This window comes from Zootoca vivipara, chromosome 2 (genome assembly GCF_965207765.1).
Source record: "Zootoca vivipara chromosome 2, rZooViv2.hap1.1, whole genome shotgun sequence".
In the NCBI taxonomy this organism is placed as follows: domain Eukaryota; kingdom Metazoa; phylum Chordata; class Lepidosauria; order Squamata; family Lacertidae; genus Zootoca; species Zootoca vivipara.
The window spans coordinates 112,268,883-112,291,841 of NC_142584.1; the positions used below are offsets into that span (position 1 = coordinate 112,268,883).

At 45.8% G+C, this 22,959-nt stretch overlaps 1 protein-coding gene across 1 annotated transcript; it reads left to right on the forward strand.

Annotated features, from left to right (window-relative positions):
• Positions 1–12,423: 12,423 nt before the first annotated feature.
• On the forward strand, positions 12,424–22,229 carry LOC148687075 (uncharacterized). The gene is made up of 4 exons (XM_088663543.1): positions 12,424–12,861; positions 15,292–16,038; positions 16,980–17,103; positions 19,005–22,229. The coding sequence occupies exons 2-4, from the start codon at positions 15,304–15,306 to the stop codon at positions 20,279–20,281; spliced, it is 2,136 nt and encodes a 711-aa protein (XP_088519669.1). The 5' UTR covers positions 12,424–12,861; positions 15,292–15,303; the 3' UTR covers positions 20,282–22,229.
• The last annotated feature ends 730 nt before the right edge of the window (positions 22,230–22,959 follow it).

A 22,959-nucleotide genomic window follows, 5' to 3' on the forward strand; every position in this document is an offset into this window, starting at 1 on the left:
TCTCAGGGTTTCCAATTGTATGTGGCTGAGGAGGCTCAGAAACGTATGAGAGGGTCCTCCCAGAACCACAGTTCCCAGAGTTTGTGGGAAATGAAGATGACTGCCAAGTCTCTGGACAGAGGTTGGCAACCTAAGGTCAGTGGGCCAGTTCCGGCCAGAATGGGTTTTGTATCCGGCCCACGGACAGTCCAGAAATCGCCACATGGTTCTGATTCATATCATTTGGGCTGCACCATTTTTTCCCTCTCTCTACCTGACAGTGACGCCTCCTCCCTCCCTCCTCCTGGCTTCTGGCTTCTCCCCGCCCTGCAGAGGAAGGGGGCTAGTCATTGATTGGTGCCAGCTGCATTGTTTCCCTCTGATTGGTTGCAGCTTTCTTTCCTCCTCCCTCCCCCCTTCTCCTAGAGCCAAGAGGAAGGGGCCTGGGCTTTGTTTGTGCCAGCGTGATTGCTTAATAGCGGCCATTTAAAGCTGCTCGTCCCTCCCCTGCTCACTGCTCCTTTTGCCACCACCACCAAAGCGGGGCCCGAGAGCCCCAAGAGTGAGCAGGGTGGCAGACGTGGGTACTATTGGTGTGTTCACTTCCTCCATTGCACAAAGCTTCTAGATCCGGCGGACTCTGAGCGATCAATTTCTCCTTAAAAAAGAAGAAATTTGGACAATTTGGATACCGTGAGTAAAAAGGATAAATTTTAAAGTTGATCAGGACTTTAATTCGGTCAAGGAAGAGATTCTAAAAAGGAGATCAGTCCTTTTCCGCTGTGGCAAAGTGAAAGCAATTGAACGTTTACTGCAGCCGGGAGAGAAATATTTTACTGCTAAACTTCAAAATTCTGAACTTTAAAAATCCCCCCTGAGGCAGGGTTAGGGGGCAAGAGATAAAATTGATGTAGAACCTGCGATAACAGGAATTTTTTTTTACAATTTTTTCTCTCTCTGGAAGTGGAGACCAGGTCAGAGCAGCTAGACTCCATTGTGACCTCATAATAGAGAGGATACTTTTAACTTTTGTTTTCCTATTTGGAGCTTTAGAAGTTACTGTAGCGTCTGAACTGCTATAATTGGATTACAATTTTACTATATTGCAACATATAAACCTGTTCTTCTGTTTGGAAACATAAATTGCCTTCTCAGGCACAGAAAATACATTTAAACTGTCTGCTTAGACTGATGCTGTTGTATTACTTCCAGCTATCTGTTGCTGGCTGTTTGCTATATAATGGCTTGACCTTGAAACTCTCAGCTGCCAGCTGCTGTTTTTGTTATGGCTGCAGAACCAACTCCAAGTGTAAAACAAAAAATAGCAACAAGGAGGGCCTCCAGAGATCAGTCATTTGAAGAACAAGTTTTATGAATTTTGGGAGAAATTAGAAAAGAAGTCCTTAGAAAGCACTGGGCCTTAGAAAGCACTGCTAATAACAAGGCCAGTGGAAGTGATGATATTCCAGCTGAACTATTTAAAATTTTAAAAGATGATGCTGTTAAGGTGCTACACCCAATATGCCAGCAAGTTTGGAAAACTCAGCAATGGCCAGAGGATTGGAGAAGATCAGTCTACATCCCAATTCCAAAGAAGGGCAGTGCCAAAGAATGCTCCAACTACCGCACAATTGCGTTCATTTCACACGCTAGCAAGGATATGCTTAAAATTATACAAGGCAGGCTTAAGCAGTATGTGGACCGAGAACTCCCAGAAGTGCAAGCTGGATTTCGAAAAGGCAGAGGAACCAGAGACCAAATAGCAAACATGCGCTGGATTATGGAGAAAGCTAGAGAGTTCCAGAAAAACGTCTACTTCTGCTTCATTGACTATGCAAAAGCCTTTGACTGTGTCGACCACAGCAAACTACGGCAAGTTCTTAAAGAAATGGGAGTGCCTGATCACCTCATCTGTCTCCTGAGAAATCTCTATGTGGGACAAGAAGCTACAGTCAGAACTGGATATGGAACAACTGAGTGGTTCAAAATTGGGAAAGGAGTACGACAAGGTTGTATATTGTCTCCCTGCTTATTTAACTTATATGCAGAATTCATCATGCGAAAGGCTGGACTAGATGAATCCCAAGCCGGAATTAAGATTGCTGGAAGAAATATCAACAACCTCAGATATGCAGATGACACAACCTTGATGGCAGAAAGCGAGGAGGAATTAAAGAACCTTTTAATGAGGGTGAAAGAGGAGAGCGCAAAATATGGTCTGAAGCTCAACATCAAAAAAACCAAGATCATGGCCACTGGTCCCATCACCTCCTGGCAAATAGAAGGGGAAGAAATGGAGGCAGTGAGAGATTTCACCTTCTTGGGCTCCTTGATCACTGCAGATGGTGACAGCAGTCACGAAATTAAAAGACGCCTGCTTCTTGGGAGAAAAGCAATGACAAACCTAGACAGCATCTTAAAAAGCAGAGACATCACCTTGCCGACAAAGGTCCGTATAGTTAAAGCTATGGTTTTCCCAGTAGTGATGTATGGAAGTGAGAGCTGGACCATAAAGAAGGCTGATCGCCGAAGAATTGATGCTTTTGAATTATGGTGCTGGAGGAGACTCTTGAGAGTCCCGTGGACTGCAAGAAGATCAAACCTATCCATTCTTCAGGAAATCAGCCCTGAGTGCTCCCTGGAAGGACAGATCGTGAAGCTGAGGCTCCAATACTTTGGCCACCTCATGAGAAGAGAAGAATCCTTGGAAAAGACCCTGATGTTGGGAAAGATTGAGGGCACTAGGAGAAGGGGACGACAGAGGATGAGATGGTTGGACAGTGTTCTCGAAGCTACGAACATGAGTTTGACCAAACTGCGGGAGGCAGTGCAAGACAGGAGTGCCTGGCGTGCTATGGTCCATGGGGTCATGAAGAGTCGGACACGACTAAACGACTAAACAACAACAACAAAGAAAAGAAGTAAGATCAAATACAGAAGGTTTGCAAGCAAATACAGAAGGATTGCAACATCTTAGCAAAGACGTAAAGGCCAATACAAATAATTTGGAGTCCTTGGAGAGTTGAGAAAATCAAATGAAAAGATTCCAAGAGCTCTGGCCAGGTAAAGAATAATTTTTAGAAAGTTTTAAGTTGATAATAATAAGACAAATTCCAGTAGCAATCCAGTTTTTAAAAATCCAGGACAAGGCCCTGTTTCGGTTTATTATTCATCAGCTGGAATGACAAAAAGTCTTGCATTAAAAATGTGTCTTAGAATATTATATTACATTCTGTCTTCTTTATATATACAATTATATACAGAAAATTCCAACAGACAGAGACAGCACACCTTTTGTCATCTTTACATAGGAGATATATAGAAAATTATATATAGACTTATAAGAAAGAATTATTATAACAAACAAAAATGGAAATTGCTTACATGGAATTCTAAAATGGACCCAGTGAGAGGGGAATTGAGAAAGTCAACAATGTTAAGTATAAATGTAACAAATGATGTTTTTCTTTTTTATGTTTTCTTTTTTGTGTGTGTGTGTGTTTTCGCTTTTGGAATGTTGTTTTTGTATTTTGGAATATTGGAAAACGAATAAAAATTATTTGGGGGGGGGAGTACGAATTAGAACAGTAGAGGAGAAGAGGAGATTCTTGGAGAAGAACACTAAAGATTTTGAGTCAGAAGGAGGACCAGGACCAGGATTGGCAATGGGAGCAGCGCAGTTATTTGGATTGGACATAGGAGCAGGGGCCAGAGCTGGAGCAGCACAGTAGATCAGCATGGCCTTGAGAATATTATCATGGAATGTGATTGGTTTGAACCTACGAGCCAAAAGAAATCAAATTCATCACACGTTGTTAAAACAAAATGTGGGTGTGATATGTTTACAAGAAACTCATAAATAAAAGGCCGGGACAAGATTTTATTTCGGTATTTAAGGTGAAAGAAAGAGGAGTGATAATTTATGTAAAAGAAAAATTTAACGCAAGGATGTTTAAGGATGAGGGAGATATGTTGCAGTTGAAGTAATAGCGCAAGGTGAAAAAAGTTTTAATGGTTGGAATTTATGCACCAAATGATGGCAAGGCTGAATTCTTCGAGAAGCTATATGATTATGGACTATTTGGATTACAAAATAGTGTTGATGGGAGATTTTAATGGGGTTGTCTCCACTTTGATGGATAGAATGCAAAGACAAAAGTATTCAAATGATGGGAGATTACCAAAGACTTTCTTTGAAATGGTAGACAACTTTGATATGATTGATACGTGGAGATTGAAGAATCCAGTGGAAAATGATTTTACGTTCTATTCAGATGCAAATCGTGTAGCTGTTTGGACTGTGTATGTACAACTAGAGTAAATATTCAGGGTTCCTTCAGATGGAGGAGGAATGATGCATTACTGAGAAATGAGCAGATTGTGAAGAAGGTCCAAAAGACCCTAAAGGACTATTTTGAGATTAATTTGAATACAGATACAGAAACAAGGGTCATTTGGGACGCAAGCAAAGCAATAATGAGAGGATTTTTGATTCAGCAGCATGCAATAAGGAAGAAAACCCAATATGAGATATAGGAAGAGATTTGCTAATTGTATTATTGAGCTAAATCTGATCATATAGTTTGCATTGTCTGCATTGTCTAATTCTGCTTGTGTGGCTCAGCCCCATATTCCTTAGATGCTTGCTTTTCTCTTTGCCTCTCTCTGTGCCAAAGTGTAATGTAAGCATAAGGAACAGCGAGACAGGATGCCCTGCTAGCTATCAAGGCCGAATGGCTGGCCTTGTCTGATGCTACCAGTGTGACGCACAAACCAGCCTTGCTGAAGGCTGATGGTACAGGGTCATTTTGATGAGTTTTACATTGTCAGCATGTGTGTATGATAAGGACAGGACTCGGATCTTCCTGTATGTGTATTTGTAACCTATGACCTTCTTTACATCTGCACACTTACAGAGTGGATTCATGGGGAGGGGGTAGAGGAGCCCAAAAGTGGATAAAAGCCTCATGCAAACTGTCTTTCTTTGCTCTTGTCGTGAAGCATCACCAAGTGCCTTCTCTATAGAGAAATAAACTCTTTCTCTGAATTCAACCCTCGGTGTCGTTATTGACTGTCTTTCTCCCTGCCGGGCGCAACGCAAGGAACCCAGCTGAAGCCAATAAGGCAACAAGAAAAAGGAGAATATTCTGTCTCAACTGAAGGATAAAGAGAAAAAAATTGAGAAGCAATCCCCGGCACTAAAAGCTTTTGTTGGAAAAGTGATTCCCCAGATGCTATATGGGGTAGAACTCTGGGGATGGAATCAGAAGCTGCTAGAACGGCTTGAAATCTTCCAGAATTTTTATCTCAGAAGAATTCTAGGCCTCCCTCAGGGTACTCCGGTAGCCTTCTTAAGAGTGGAAGTAGGATTACCTTCTGTGTCTGCCAGGCCCACTTAAGATTTCTGCGTTTTTTCATCAACCTCGCAAATGCCTCAAACACCTTATTGGCTAAACAAGCTTTTGTATCTTTACAACATAATACTACTTGGCGCAAAACCTATTAGACATTCTATCCAGATACAATCTACCCGAGTTTAATACTCTCAAACTGTGGAGCCCTGATAAAGTTCGGGAATGGATCTTTGAAAAAATTGCCTTTTTAGACACCACGAAGATAAAAAATCTGGGTTTTCCTACTGGTTTCCCCGAGTAAAAGCAGTCAAAATCTGTGCCAACTACCTGGTGGATATCACTGATCCCACCCTTCGGAGAGCTTTCACTATGGCCCGGTTTCAAACATTGCCAACTGCATACCTGACCAGTAGATTTACAAAAATCCCAGCAGAACACCGTTTATGCCCTTGCTTTATGAAAATTAAAGAGGATCCTCTATTGCCCCATTTGCTCACTGGAAGGACAGATCGTGAAGCTGAGGCTCCAATACTTTGGCCACCTCATGAGAAGAGAAGACTCCCTGGAAAAGACCCTGATGTTGGGAAAGATTGAGGGCAGTAGGAGAAGGGGACGACAGAGGACGAGATGGTTGGACAGTGTTCTTGAAGCTACGAACATGAGTTTGACCAAACTGCGGGAGGCAGTGGAAGACAGGAGTGCTTGGCGTGCTACGGTCCATGGGGTCACGAAGAGTCGGACACGACTAAACGACTAAACAACAACATTGCCCCATTTAGAGCAGTTGGTGGTAAACCATCAGAAAACCAAAGTTTTGGTCTTCACAAGGAAACATAAATTACATAGATGGAGCATGGACAATCACCTAATTGAGCAAGTTAAAGCCTTAAAGCCTTTAAATATCTGGGCATAGTCTTTCAGGCATCCGGGCTTTGGGACATACACCAAAAATGGGTCAAAGAAAAAGCAGCCCAAAGCGTAAAGATGTTATCCCGCTTTTTTCACACGAAGGGCTGCAAATACATTCCAGCAGCCCTCGAAGTCTTCCAAGCCAAACTGCTGGCCCAGATACTATACGGTGCCCAAATCTGGAGGGGCAATCACTGCAGAAATCTTGAAACTGTTCAATCTAAATCCCTAAGACAGATTTTTGCAGTTCCACCGTGTGTTCCAAATGCTGCATTACGTCTGGAAGCAAGTCTGCCCTCTGTAGAAACCCGATCCTGGCAAAGAACACTGAATTATTGGCTCCGCATAAATTTAAATCCGTCCGGCCTACTGCCTCTAGTGCTACAGGACTCGCATAAAAGTGCGTGGTCCAAACTAGTGCACCAAAAACTCCTTTCCTGCGGACTCCATCCACATCAGCTCTCCTTATGATGGGCCATACCAATGGTTTGCCTTCTTTCCCCCCTCCCAGCTGGAACCCCTGTCACGCTATCTGTATAAATGAACCACCTCAAAATTCAGACGTGCTTTTACTTTAGCCAGAGTAGATGTGTTGCCCTCCACCGTACTCGAGGGCAGATTTCAAAAGATTCCAGCGGAAAAATGACTCTGCCGCTGTGGAATCGGCAACACGGAAACAGTGGCTCACACCCTTCTGTCATGTCCCCTCTACAAAGACTTGCGGCTCGATCTAATTACACCACTACTTCTAACTATCCCAGGCCGCCCAACTGAGGCCACGTTATTATTTATTTATACCTAGGCGAATAATAGTGGAAGAAGGAAGTATGTACAAGACTATCTGGAGAAAGAGAATCTAGAGAATAATCTAGTGCAGTGGTTCCCAACAGGTGGTCCGGGGACCCCCAGGGGTCCGCGAGCTATGCCAGAGGGGTCCGCAAGATGCTATTATAATAAAAAATATATTAAATATATTTCGTTTGATAACAGATTTTTTGTTTTGGCCGCTTCCTGCATGAGCAGAGTCTAGCGCAAAACTAGAATTAGATAGAGGCAGTAGTTCTGCTGTATGCCGTTAGGTGGCGCTTTACAAACACTACTGTTTTGCAAAGAGGCAGCGCGCGCATTCTACTAACGCTCACCTCCCCAAGATGCTTTGCGCGCGTCGGCTTCATTTGTGCGCTACTGCGCAGGTACCCTGTCTTCTCCATTCCCCTCCCTCCTCCCTGGCGCGCGCTGCCTCTTTGCAAAACAGTAGTGTTTGTAAACAAAGCGTTGTTTTTCGCGGAAGCTACAGTTCGCGTAGTTAAAAATGGACCGTTGGTTAAAAAGTGGTTCGTTAAAACGACAAAGGCCTACAGATGAAGAGGAAGATAATGCATTTGATGTTCAAGCAAGTAAGTCAGTGACTCTCGAACCGATCTTGTCAGTGTCCATTGAACCTAAATCGTCGGCATCCCTTGAACCTAACCCTTCCAAGATCAGTGTTAAGCTTACTGGAAAAATTAGAAAATATAACTCTGATTACTTGGAAATCGGTTTTACGGTTTAATGGGGGTCCTTGTCACAATAGCGAGCCGATGAGGGGTCCTCGATAAAATTTTGTTGGGAACCCCTGATCTAGTGGGGTGCTTAGAATGAATACATAAGAGGAGAAATGATATGATTAAACAGTGGGAAGGATATTAAGTAAATGAAATGGGAGGTACAGCAAGGAAAGTGAATATACAAAGGGAAGCATGTTGTAAAAAATAGGAAGCAAATTTTGTATTTTCTTTTTCTTTTTTCATTTTCTTTTCTCTTTTTTATTTTTTCTTGGTGGATTGGAATTATGTGTTTTGCCTAATACCGTATTATTTGACTGTACAGTAATTGTTTCTCTTTTCTCTTTATATCTTTTTTCTTTTTTGCTCAGTTTGATTGCTTTTTTTTATTTTTTAAAGAGTAGCCACGACGACCCTCTGACAAAAATGAATTTAAATTATTATATTCGGAACTTTATTATTGTTTTTGATGGAATCTTTGGATCCTGTAATAATGAGAGAGTGCGCATGCGCATGCGCCCTCCATCCCGCAGCAAGGTTTGAGGGACAGTGATCCGGCCCTCTACTTTAAAAGGTTGCTAGCCCCTGTCTCTGGGTGTGCAAAAAAGAATTTGGAAGTGTTTGTTTTCATTCTTGGGGGCCATGTTATTTGGCGACCCTCTCTTTATCAAGAGCTAACTTCAGGGCTATGAGAGGCTAAGGCAGGGGTCCCCAAACTTTCCTTGCCGAGGGCCGGTGCCACCAGCGCCAATTGCGCTGTGGTCCGGAGCGCGCGCCCATACACCTGCACACACATGATTTCCAGTGCACTTCCGGGTTGCCGGAACACTGGAAATATCTTGTGCGCATGCGCATGGGCCTCCTCCAGCCCGGAAGTGCGCCGGAAATGATGCTTGGGCATGCATACAAGCTATTTCTGACGCTCCCGGTGACCTGAAAGTGGGAGGCTGCACCGCGCCACGCCGGTAAGAGCGGGCGGGGGCAGCGGGGGTCGCCAGGGGCTGCATAAAAGAGCCTTGCGGGCCGCATCCGGGGAAGCCTTTGGGGAAGCCTGGGCTAAGGAAAAGCCTTTTGTTTGTTTTTAATTTTTAAAAAAACCTTCAAAATGTGACAAATGTTTGTGGGGCATCCACCTGTTGCTGCTGCTGAGGGGGCCCCTGGATCTCTGCCCCAAATGTCTACCTTGATGGGAGCATGATGGGAGAAGTCAAGTATTTTCTGCATATTTCTGGAATGAAATGGGTATGTCTGAAACCTTAGACAAAGTTAATGTTGACAACATTGAAGCTGTTGTTCATTAACCAATTAATGTCATATTTATCACTGCTGATGAAAAAAAACTCCACCCTTCAGAGAAACAAGGCAGTATTTCATACGATATAATGATGTCCTAAAAAAACACTTAATCAGATATATTTGCCTTCTGGAAGGTGGGGCAAGATGCTGAGGGAATCTGTATTATATCTGGAGGAGAGGGGGGGGGAAGGGAGCTCAGTGCACCCAAAGACACCAGTTGTTGGATGGAGTTGCGTCTATTAAAAGTGCATAGCCTTTGCCCCTCCATAAAGAAATAAATGGGGAGGAGACAAGAGCTGGAATAGCTGTCTAGAAGGAAAGGTAACCTGGGAACTTCATGTTGATTGACCACCCCAGCTCCCTGACCCCAAGAAGAGACTCATCCAGGGAGGCAGGTGAGCATTACAGCTAAACCCCATGTTACGCTCTCCAGTAGCTATTCACTCAGACAGGGGTATTATCATTCAGTTCTTAGTGTGTCCAGGGGGGCATGTGTTATACCTTTCCTTTTCCCCTTCCTTGCACTCCTGACAATAATCAAACCTTCACGCCAATGCTTTCAGCCCCAGAAGAGGAGTTCCCCTTGGTGTCAAGGGAGGGGTCCAAGGGAGCATCTGGAGCCCTGCCATTCCTTCTTTCCCTGGCCCCTTCCCCTCCTCTCTCGACCATCCCAGGGCCAGTCTTGACTCCCCAGCAGGAGACGGGATCTGTATGTGATGGTGAGATGTCCTGTCTGGCTGAAGGACCACTTCCTGTTTCCTGGAGCTCCATCCTTCTTTCTCATGCAAGGTGGAGTCATGAAGCAGCTGAAGGCTGAGCACACCTAAGGGCGACACAGAGAGGAGGCTGGATTCTGCTTAACCTTTCCCCTTCTGGATCAAAATCCACAAACAAAAAGAGGCAGTTTGGGGGCACAATCAGTTTTATGGAGCTGTGTTTAAAGATATTGCTTTGTGACACTAAGAATTCCCTTCTAAAAAAAATAATTAAGCATTAAGAGAATTTAAACTACATACCTACCTACCTACCTACCTACCTACCTACCTACCTACATAATTCTGTTTAAAACAAACAGATAATCACCCCCAAAAAAGCAGTCTGGTGCCACATTGCGTGGGGCTTACTGTAACACATTCTACATGGGGCTGCCTTTGAAAAGGGCTCAGAAGCTTCAACTGGCTCAAAGAGCTACAGACACATTGCTGACCAGGGCTGTCCATAGGCAGCACAGAACTCCCTTATTAGTGGGAACTGTGGTTCCCAATGAAGAGGGAGCCCAGGAATACAAGGTAGGAATTCAACTTGACACTTGCTAACAAAATCATTTCATAGCTTTTTGTGAGGGTGTGGCTGCTAGCCTTTAACCTGGGATGAGCACTAAGAATTCAGTGTCGTTTGCTCTGTTGTTAAAAATGAAATAAAATGCTTGTTCTGCTTCCAAAGAAACCATTTAGAATGCATTTTTATTTTTTAATATTAAAAATTCACTATTTTTAACAGCTGTGCCAAGGTGCTCCTGTGCAATGCAATATTAATCCAATGTCAGAATAACAAAAGAATGAAACATCTCATGAGAGCCTTGTTTTTAAAATATACAGCTAAAAAAAGCTAAAAACTCCTAAAACACTTACCAGATACAAATCTAAAGCCAGTGGATGCTTACTGAAGATGGCTAGGAGAAGCCGCAGCAGCAGTTGAAAATAAGTAATGCAATGATGAAGAAGCTTAGGATCTCCCTCTGTGGACCAGAGAGAGGATAGCTCACTGGATTACACAAAGGCAGGGCCGGCCCTACGGCCAGGCTGGGTGGCGCAGGGTGCCAGGGCGCCGGGTTACCAGGGGGGCGCCGTGCGGCTGCACCCGCAGCAGCCACGCTGTACCCACCAGACAGCCGTGTTGAGAAACCGGGGGGGCGTGCCGCCAGAGGGATCATCGCGCCAGGGCGCCAGATATGCTTAAGACGGCCCTGCATAAAGGACTGAACATTGCTTGCAATCTGCTACTTTATCATGTTCATCTTATTGTAAGCCTATGAAAGACTGTTCTGCAGTAAAGCTTCAAAAATTATTCTTGTGATGGAGAAAACTTATTTCCACACAAGGTCCAGACCAGGAATTCCATGGAACAACTTTAACAAGTACCTGAAGAATCATCAGAGCACTGGGGGGCGCTGCATAAGTGGATTAGTCATGCTGGCCACATGACCCGGAAGCTGTACGCCAGCCCCCTTGGCCAGTAAAGCGAGCTGAGCACCACAACCCCAAAGTTGTCCGCGACTGGACCTAATGGTCAGGGATCCCTTTACCTTTACCTTACCTGAAGGACCAAACAACGATGTAGCCGTGCTCTTTTCCATCCCTTTCCAATAATTGCAAAAATCTGTTCCTCAAAATGGTTCTCCCTTCACTGCAGTCATCTGAAGGCATTGGCAACCAACTATGCCCTGTTGGCCCCGATATTTCTCAGTATGAAGGCTCCCTCCTCTCTTGAATGGAGGCAGGAGACCAGAGACAGCGAAGGAAAAAGCAGGGAAAGACAGACCCAGGGATGTCCCTGATTTATAGAAGCTGTCATCAGTTTCTGATTTGATGCTGAGGGTATGGGGTTATCCGCCCCCCAAGTTGTCTGAAGGCAATCCTGTGTAGGGAACTTTTTAAATGTTTTATGTTTTATTATGTTTTTATATATGTTGGTAGCTGCCTGGAGTGGCTGGCGGAACCTAATAAGATGTGTGAGGTATAAATAGTAAAATTATCATTATGGAATGGGACGACCCTATTATTATTGGAGAAATGTTGGAGGGTATGGAAAGATAACAGAGCCCGACCCTGGCATCTGTTGCTGAAGCTAAGTGATCGCATGATCTATTCCCGGCCAGCAGAGCTGGGAACTGAACTCCCTCCTCCAGCTGCTAGGCATTCAGGCAGCTGGTGGCATTCTGCCTGCTTCATGAAATGGTATTTCAGGAATATTTCCTGTTGAGGATTTGGAAACCAGTGACTGCATACTGATCACAAGGAGACTTATTTGTGTGCAACATACTGTACTGAATAGTTTAAAAAAACGCCAGGTATATTCCAATGTTAGAATAAATTTTGAGAGACAGCATTCTAAACAATACCTACTTATTACAGAAGACACCGAAAGGGTATAGAAAGGGGAAGTTTTTGTGTTTCTCTAAAAAAAATATTGGACTATTGTGTACACAATTTCAAGGTAACATTACACTTTATTTCCACTTTTTCTCACACGGAATTCGAACTCACAACCCTGAGATAAAGCATCTCACGCTCTACCGACTGAGTTAGGACAGCTCAGCGATTTGTGTGTGCGGGGACACTGATCTAGAGAAGGGTGCAAAAAAGGTTGCTCCCTGCTGCTCCAGAGCTAGGAATGGTCCATATCTCATAGGGTAGTCTATTTGCCCTGATAGTTAAGAGCAGAACCTTCAGGATCAGAAGCAGCGGGCAGCAAATACGAGGGCAGGGGAAGCAGCAGGGCGGTCTCGCCGCCTGCACGATGCATTCGCCTTGCAAGGGGGCGCATCCAGACTTGCAGCTGCGGATCTCCTCCCGGCTGGTCTCCCATGGCCCAACCCACAGCCAGCGAGCTCCGATGCTCAGAGAGGCAGGAAACGGGGCCAGCCAGGGGGACTCGAGAGTGGCTGCACTTTCCTGTCCCCCCCGCCCAGGAGAGCGGAGGAGCAGCGGGCAGTGGCCTGGCGAGTTTCCTCGGAGAGGAGCCGGATTCCGGTGCAGGGACGGAGCGAGGAGTCAGAGGTGCAGGAGGCGTTTGGGGGTGGGGGGCAGGAGGACGAAACAAGATGGGGAGGATGGGAGCATGTGCGCCTCGCCTGGCAGAATCAGCCCCCGAGTCCAGGCAGAGGCTGCAAGGCGCCCCCCCCCAACCGGGCAGGAAGGGACAGGGCATCGCAGGAGGGCATAGGGGCAAACCCTGGCATCTCTGGGTCAGGCTGGCACAGACCCTGCCTGAATCCTTGGGGAGCTGCTCCCTTCAGTCCTATAGACGATGCTGAGCTCAAGGGGCACAATGAGGGGTCCAAGGCAGCTGCTGCTTCGCGATGGAGGCTGCATGTAGTCGCCCCCTGATCAGCGGCGTACCTGGGGCTTTTGCCGCCCCTCTGCCTGTCCCTCATCAGGGAGCCCCGTCCTCTTCCACGGTCCTCCCCTCGGCGGAGAGGGAAGGGGAGGCAGGGGGGAATGGAAGAGCAGTGCACGGGGTGGGGGTGGGGGCTCTCACTGTGCACCCCCGTGACATCTGTGGCGGGCCACTGCTCCTGCCCCTTTTCCTCTGCCAGTGTCATTGATAAACCTATCACCCTCCTTCGTGAATTTGTCAGATGCTTTTTAAAGCTCTCTAAGCCATAGCTGTCAAGTTCTCACCTTTTTAAAGGGAAATTCCCTTATGCTTAATAGGCTTCCTCACGGGAAAAGGGAAAACTTGACAGCTGTGCTCTAAGCTTTACCATCACTGCATCTTGTGGCAATGGTGTCCATCAGATTCATTTAGCAAGGAAATGGCTTCTTTTGCCTGCCCCAAATCAAGGTACACTGTGCCTACACATGGAGGTTCTGTTGATCTGTCACTGTTGATAAAACAATTGATGGAACTATCCTCCAGAGAACGCATCTGATCTTTTCCCAAGCTGTCAAAGCTAGTGAATTCATAAAGGTAAAGGGACCCCTGATCGGGGTTGCACGCTCATCTCGCTCTATAGGCCAAGGGAGCCGGTGTTTGTCCGCAGACAGCTTCCGGGTCATGTGACCACCATGACTAACCCCTTCTGGTGAACCAGAACAGCGCACAGACACACCGTTTACTTTCCCGCCAGAGTGGTACCTATTTATCTACTTGCACTTTGACGTGCTTTCAAATTGCTAGGTTGGCAGTGACCTCCTGGGTCTGCATATAAATAAGTGAGAGAGCCTTAAGCCTGTTTCTTTAAAGGTTTTATCTTCCACCTTCCCCAGTAATACAGCTGAGTTTTCAGGTGAAGACTGAGAGTTGAAGTGGGTGACAGTTTTGAGAGTGCAGAGGAAAGGAGGATTCTTTGGAAGTGTGGCATTTGGAAAGGAATTAATGATAATAAAAACATTGAAGACAGTATTGTAAAAAGACTAAGGAAGGCGAAATCGAAATTAGCTATTAATGTTCAGAGTATTACTCATTTCATTTCTATACTGCTTCATATTTTTAAGAAAAATATATCAAAGCAATTAAAGGAAAATCTCAATACAGTTTGTGTCCGTAGGCTGTTTAGAACATTAACTCTGTAGATTCAGGAGTTCTCTCTTCCTGATAGTCTCAGATTTTATTGTTCTTTCCTATAGAGCAAGAGGAACATTTATGGGCTTAAAGCTGCATTGATTCTGGAGGCCGCATTCCAGTGTGCTTTGTGGCCAATGTATGCACATGCATGCACACACACAGAAAAAAGATGCAGACCATAAAGCCACATGCACACATGCCAAATGTGCTGCACACACTCACACGACATGCCATATTGCATACATAGAAGTCTTGCAAACACAATCAGCAGACTTCCTTCAGCCCCTTCTAATGGCTTTTTAAAATCCCTTTCTAGTTCTGCATTTTGTTACTATGCTTATTGCTATGATTCAAATCTTACCTCCCCAATTCTTAGTCCTATTCACAATAATTTGTAAAATACTCCCTACAAAGCTTCCTGTAACCCTACAAGTGATGTTAAATAATTACAATTGTCTTTCAAATACAACATGAATTTCTTCCAGTCCTTCAGGAAAATCTGGTCCTGCTGGTTCCGAATTTCCCCTGTTAATTTCGCCAGCTCGTCATAGTCCATCAGTTTCGTTTGCCATTCTTCCTTTGTTGGCAGGAGTAATAATATATTTCAAAAACTGACTACAGTGGAACCTCGGGTTGCGGACATAATCCGTTCCGGAGGCTTGTCCGCAACCCAAAGTTTCCGCGAGCCGAGGCGCCGCAACTCCACATGCGTGCTGCATGGTTTAGCGCTTCTGCGAATGCACGAGCATCAAAACCCGGCACTTCCAGGTTTGCTGCGGTCTTAAGCGGAAGGTTATGTAGCCCGAAGGCAAAGTAACCCGAGGCACCACTGTAATGGTTTAAAAAATATGCTTTGGTTTTTATTCTTGAGTTTTATTCTATACTGTTACTTTACTTTGTGTTGATTTCTTTTCCTACAGGGTGGCGTACAAATGGAAGAGCAGGGACCGAGGAGGCCCATTCAAAGGGCGAGGCTGGAATCCAAAGGGAAAAAATCTCCTGTGGGCCAAGTTGGGACTCTCAGGGATCTTCTGCCTCGGGGAGATTTACATCAAATTAAGCAGGAGCCAGAGGAGGGGCAGCCGCAGCAGCACTGGGATGCCCAGTGGCAGGATTTCCTGATGACGATGCACCCCGCTTCTTCAAGGTGGGAAACCCCACAGGCTCCCAGTCCTCCCCTCTCTGGGGATGGTGTCCTCCCGGCCTCCTTCAGGGGAGCTGCAGGTGTCAGTCGGTGGCCCAGCGGGAGAGCAGGGGGGACACACCAGACCCTGCCAGACTTGAGTGGGGAATCACGAGAGGAAGGAGGCGAGCTGATTTCCTCTGTGAAAGTGAAGGAGGAGATCCTGAATGAGGAGGAAGAAGATGAGGCCATGAGGTCGGAGATGGAGAGGCAGTGCTTCAGGCGGTTCTGCTACCAGGAGGCCGAGGGGCCCCGAGAGGTCTGGCTTCGGCTCCAGGACCTTTGCTCCCAGTGGCTGAAGCCAGAGAGGCGCACCAAGGAAGAGATCGTGGAGCTGCTGGTCCTGGAGCAGTTCCTGATCATCCTGCCTGCGGAAATGCAGAGCTGGGTCAAGGGATGCAGGCCAGAGACCTGCGCCCAGGCGGCGGCCCTCGCTGAGGACTTCCTGCTGCAGCTCCAAGACACCGAGAGGCTTCCGAGAAAGGTAAGTGCCCTCCTTTCCCATTGGTTTCCAGCATCTGGAGGTCACAGATCCATTGCCTCTAGACATGGAGGCTCTGTTTAGCTATAGCAGGCAAGTCCGTTTTGGGGGGTCTAATCTGGCCCGCCGGTCAGTTTAATCCGGCCCCCACAGGCAGTTCCTTCTCCGGGTTCTAAAGAATGTTCAACAACTTTGGGGTAAAATTCTTTTTAAAAGGTCAACAACTTCAACCCTAAAAAAAGGTCAACAACTCAACAACTTTGGTCGGCCCTCTAGCATGTTCATCAAATCTTGCCCTCTTTGGAAAACGTTTGGGCATCCCTGAGCAATAGTAACAAAGATTCATTGACAGACCCATCCTCCTCACTGCATTTCTCTCTAATCCTTTAAAAAAGGCTTATTAGAGCAAACATCAGGAGGCATCAAAGCATGTTCAGGGAACTTTGGTTTTTATCAACATAGCAGCTGTTGCGAAGGAGGTTTCCTTCCTATCACCACTGTTTTCCTGATCTAAATTGCTCCCCCATCCCGGCCATAATGCTGTTTGCTCCCCAGTGAGGAAAAAATAATAATCTAGATTTTTCTTGTGGCTTCAACGCTCCCATCTGCAGTGTAAGATAGTTGTAATGTTTGTTGAGATGATGCCCGTGTTTGTATCTTGGCTTATTAAACTAGGAAAGGAATAAGCCATTTATTCATACGAGATCAGTGGGACTCACTTCCTGGTAGGTGTGTATAGGATTGTGGTCTAAAGTGCTATTCAGATGCTGTTTTTCGAAATACAGCAGCGTCTCCGCTAATCTGCCTTGTGGGGGTTATTGGGTTGTTTTTGTTTTGATTATGTATTTTTTGTTTTTAATATATATTATAATTTTATCCTGGGATCTGCGGTATACACATTTAAAATAAATAAATCTGGATTTGCACCCCCATTTCTGTTCCAGGTGTCTTGGCCTGCAGAAGATATTGCTAATTCTCCAAAGTCCGAACAAGATCTCTTGGACACAGCAGACACCCATCTCTCTGCAGAGGCTGAGGAGGAGAGCGAAGAGGAGGCCAGCTTTCTGGGTAAGGGATAGGGGTCTGGATCTTTGGTCGTTTTGCAATTTCTGTGGTGAAATTATCAGGCTGCTTTTGACAGTGAAAGCTCTGAAAAAGCCACTTCCCAATCTAGCGTCTTTGAGGGATTTTGAACTGCAACTCCCATCAGCCCCCAGCATTACCTGAAGGCATCAAGTTGGGAGAATGCTGTGGTGGGAGGAAAGCCCAACTTTCACCCTCCTTTTCTCACACCCAGATGTGATATGAAATGCCTCTTTGCATTTATTTACCACGCATGTCTTTTTGTTAATGCAAATAACATTTTTCAAGGGGTGGGTTGTTGTCAGCACTCCTGCAGCTGCCGTTTGCATTGGGAGGAAAGCCTTGAGTGGCACCCAGGTCTCTACCCTTTAGATCTCTCATTCCATTTTAGAGCAAGTGGCTGTTCTGGTTGACTAGGACAGGCTGAGCATCATCTAGAAAAGGGAGAGTTTTTCTAGCTTCAGTTGGCAATTGAAAGGCCTTAGATGACCTTTGACACGTTCCTTTTTAAAATTGATGTATTTTATTTAATGCATTTTTTTTTAATTAAATTTCTTTCAAGAAGAATATAGTGTTATTATTAGTAGTAGCAGCAACACAGGAAGCTGTCTTTTATCAAAGTCAATTGAGCTCAATATTGTCTAATGTATGCTGACTGGTTACCAACCCTTCAGGCTTTCTGGCAGCCCTACCTGGTGAGGTCAAGGAATTAGCATATTGAAATTGCTATTATTGTTTCTTTGACCCTGCCATCCCTCTTGCGAGAGGCCAGGATGGCAAACAAAGCAGCAGAACAAAGTTAAAACCACACTGTGAAATACAATACAATACATATAAAATTCAATATGCCAGTGAGTCGGCCTTGGTCCTGTATACCTGAAGGAGCCTCTCCACCTCCACCGTTCAGCCCGGACACTGAGATCCAGGGCCGAGGGCCTTCTGGCGGTTCCCTCATTGCGAGAAGTGAGGTTACAGGGAACCAGACAGAGGGCCTTCTTGGTAGCAGCACCCACCCTGTGGAACGCCCTTCCATCAGATGTCAAGGAAATAAGCAGCTATCCTAATTTTAAAAGACATCTGAAGGCAGCCCTGTTTAGGGAAGCTTTTAATATTTAATGCTGTATTGTTTTAATATTCAATTGGGAGCTGCCTGGAGTGGCTGGGGAGACTCAGCCAGATGGGCGGGGTAAGTTTTCTTCTCCATAAACTTTACTGCCATCAACAAATTCATAAGCACAGTTTATGTAAATATGTGTTACATGCTTGCATGGAGAAAGAGGAAGGAGAAGCATTAAATTAAATCACATGTAGTTAGGCTTAGTTACAGAAAGGAAACAAGGAAGGGACATAGCTTAGTTGTAGAGCACTTGCAGAAGGTTCCCAATTCCAAGCATCTCCAACTGAGGCTGAGAATGTCCCCGAGCCGGATAACTGTTTACAATGTTCTTTTAAGTAACTTGTACATTTCCCCTATTCTTTATTCTTTATTAAATTTGTTCTCTTTTTGATCTCTGATCTTCCCAGTCATTTTAGCCATTTCAGCATAGTCCATCATCTTTGTCAGCCATTCTTCTTTTGTAGATAGTTTATCTTCCTTCCATCTTTGAGCAAGTAGCATTTGCGCAGCTGTCGTAGTGAACATAAACACTACAGTCTCTTCCACTCCTTTGGTATTTCTGGACCCAAAATTCCTAGTAAAAAAAAGCTTCTGTTTTCCCCACAAATATTCTGACTCATTATAAGGAAGCTTCCTGTGTTCCTAAATGAGTGTGGCAGTATAAAATAGCTTTGATAATTGATCCAATGTGCAGCTTTATGGGTTTTAGAGGGTTTTTCCTCCAATGTGGGGTAGAGGTGAGTTCTTGATTCTCTCTTTGTTTCGGCAGGCAGCGACCAAGCATATGAGAATGGGGGGGAATCCTTCCCCTTTGAAAGGCACCCACAAGTGGGCATCAGCGGAGTGTCCTTGGCAAGACTCAACAGGAAAATTTTCCAGGTTTGTGGGTTGGAAGAGATGCCAGGCGATCAACAGAGGCAAGAAAGCCACCGAGAGAACTCAGCAGAGGTCCAAGCTTTTATTTGTGATGAGAGCAACAGAGGAAGCACCTTCCCCGGGGGAAGCCAGAAGGCGAAGAGGAAAAGGACAGGCCCTGACTGGGGCACCGTTTTGCGCCGGAGCTTTGATTTTCCTCGGAATCAGAAGATGCAAAAGCTATACACATGCACCTACTGCGGGAAGATCTCCAACAACAGCGCGCACATGATTATCCACGAGAGGACCCACACCGGGGAGAAGCCGTACAAGTGCTCAGAGTGCGGCAAGTGCTTCAGCACAAACTGCAACCTTATGAAACACACGAGGGTCCACACTGGCGAGAAGCCATACAGATGCTCGGACTGCGGGCGGAGCTTCAGCGACAAGGCCTCCCTTATTGTACATGAGAGAACCCACACGGGAGAGAAGCCTTACGAGTGTCCGATGTGTGGGAAAAGCTTCACCTCCAGCTCCAACCTCATCACTCACAAAAGGGTGCACACGGGAGAGAAGCCATATAAGTGCTCCGAGTGTGGGCAGAGCTTTGTCCACAGGCCCCAGCTCGTCATCCACATCCGGACGCACACGGGAGAGAAGCCGTACGAGTGCCTGGAGTGCGGCAAGAGCTTCAACCAGAAAGCAGACCTCATTATACACGGGCGAACCCACACCGGGGAGAAGCCGTACGAGTGCGCGGAGTGTGGGAAAAGCTTCATCTCGAGCTCTTACCTCCGGAAACACGAAAGGCTGCACACGGGGAAGAAAACCCAAGCTGGGGAAGAAACCCACAAGTGCAGCTACTGCAGGAAGAGCTTCATCAGCCGCTCCAAACTTCTCATCCACGAGAGAACGCACACGGGAGAGAAACCCTTTGAGTGCGCCGAGTGTGGGAAAAGCTTCAGCACGAGCTCCAACCTTGTCAATCACAAGAGGGTGCACACGGGAGAGAAGCCCTACCAGTGCATGGATTGTGGGCAGAAGTTCAGCACGAACTCTAACCTTGTCAATCACAGGAGGGTTCACACAGGGGAGAAGCCCTACGAGTGCTCGGATTGTGGGCAGAGCTTCGGCCACAAGGCATCCCTTAGACGACACAAGAGAATCCACTCGAGAGAGACCACCTCCTGAGTGCTTGCATTGCAGACAAAGGTTGATGCCAGCTCTTATCACAGGCTCATAGGAAGCTGCCTTATATCAAGTCAGAGACCACGGGCCTGTCTAGCTTAGGAAGGGCTGTTGCTCTATGGTAGAGCACCTGCCTTGCTCGCAGGCGGTCCTTGGTTCAATCCCCGGTGTTGCCAGGTAGGGCTCTGACTGTCTTCTTGTCTGAAACCCTTGAGAACCACTGACAGTCACTGAGCTAAATGAACCAGTGGTCTTACTTTGTATAAGGTAACTTCCTATTTCTAGCTCAGAATTGGGTGCTTCCAGATAGGTGTTTACGGTGGGATAAGTGCTCCTCACCTTATGCCAGCCCATATCCTCAGCCCCCCCCCCATTAATCCAGATTTACCCTTTTCAGGAACTTTAAAAAAGACCAAACTGTTGTCAGTGACCCATTTGCGATGGCTCTGAAGCTGTAATATTAACACCCATCCTTGAAGCACCCATTTTTCACACCAACCAGCAGTGGCTCTGCAGGGATTCAGGCACCTTCCTGGCCCTGCCTGGAGATGTCAGGTATTGATCCTGGAACCTGCATGCAAAGCAGTTGCTCTACCTCTGACCTTCCCTGCTAGAAAAGGCATAGACTGACTGCAAATTTTGCAGGGTCAGATTTTGAGCTGAAACACCAGGGATTGACGATGGTGCTTTAAATGTACGCTGGAAGAATTCATACTGGGGATCTCTTTATTTGCTTTAATGGTTAAAGCAAATAAAGAAAATTACTGACCTCTCTCATCGCTTAGACTCTAGGCCGGGGTGGGGAACCTCAGGCCAAACGTGAACCTTCAGTTTTCACTGCCTGGCCTTCAGAACTTTCGCCTGGCCGCTCCCAGATCTCACAGGCAGAACACGAGGGTGTAAGAAGTAGCCTTATTCACCTAGCCTGGTGTTATGCATTCTGACAGGCATGGGCTCTCCAAGCTTTTGGGTAGAGAGTGGGCCTTCCACATCACCTGCTGGAGATGAGCCTTACGTGGGCAAATTGTGCCCTACAACTGAGCTATGGTGCCTTTTGAAAAGGTCCTGCATTGGGTTCCTGGGATCTCCCATTTAAAAAATATTTGAGAGCGCTGCAATTCTGGGACAATGGAACCAATGGCCTGACCCGGTCAGTATAAGTTGGCTTCACATTTCCCGCATGGAAAAGCGGGGGGGGGGGAGGCATGAAGATGGTGCAGACAGGGCCTCTCCTGACCTATGAGCATCACTGTCACAGGTTGTTTAGCAGGTGTTGGTGGCCATCTGTCATGGATGCTTTGCATTGCAGGCAGTTGCACTAGAAGGCCTTTGAGATCCAATTCTGCAATTCCATGTGCCCCCTGTTCCCCCTCACTTGTGAACAGAGCCCTTTCTAGGTAGGGTCGGGAAAGGCTCTGTGCCTGAAACTATGGAGAGCTGCTGCCAGTCAGTGCAGATGATGGGGGGGGGCGTTGTAGCTTAGTTTGCATGCAGAAGATTCCCACACCCCCATGAAGGACTGGGAGAGACCACTGTTTGAAACCCTGGAGAACCGCTACCAGTCAGTGCAGACTATTCTGAGCAACATGGACCAGTTGGTCTGGCTTGGTACAAGGTCATTTCTAATGTTCCTAACTGAACTGGCTCTACACAACTACTAGCTAATGTTATTAGGGCATACAAACAGCAAAGGCTGTTGAAGATGACACATGATTGCCCCTCCGTGGGACCTCTTTATTCCCTGGGTTAGGGAAACAACTCTAGCATTTAAATAATTCACTAATAGTTAAGTGAGGTGATCATCTACTGAGGACATAGTGTAGTATTCCTAACCTATGGCTTAGAATTATCTTGATTTAAATAATAACAACAACAATAATAATTACATGAGGCTTGTCTGTGTTTTTCCCCTCTTTCTGTCTGTTTAAATAAACTTCGTTGATTTTGTAAAGCTGTTTCTGTTTTGTTTATTATTATAGTCCTGTTGTTTTGGTGGGGAATTAAATGGGGATAAGTTGAGCAAAGAGGCTTATGTGAAATTGTTTTTGCTGTTGTTGTTTTTATAAAACAGCAAAACGGGGGTAAAATCCATGGTTTGGTGTTCAGGGCTTCGACCCCACCTCTTACGTGTACACAACACTGAATTCTTTTTCTTTTCTTTTTTGTAAATTTATTTGAGTTTTTCAAATTAATCAACATGCGGCACTTTATGAAGCTGGAAAGTGAGTGGCTCCTGTATAGAAATGCCACTGCCATTAGACATTTGACAGTGGAACAGAGTCCCTCAGGAGGTGAAGGACTCTCCTTCAATGGAGGTGTTGTCTGGGATAGGGAGGAGGGGACAGGGAGAGACAGCCCTACAAGAAGAAGAAGAAAAAGAAAAAGAAAAAGAAAAAGAAGAAGAGTAGTTTGGATTTGATACCCCGCTTTATCACTAGAAAGCCCAAAGGTGATTGCAGACAGTACTTTAACATCATGTGAGTCATTCAGATCCAGTTTTTATGGATGCCTCTGTGATTGATGTGTTCGGCTGCTGCACATTCCATTTGGAAAATTGCAACAGCTCATGCATTTATTGCTCACAACAGGCCACAAAGCTTGACAAATGTTTGGGGGTTGGGCTGTTTTCTGTCCTTTCAGTCATTTCATCCCTGCTGTCCTACACCCCTTTTCCATTCTGA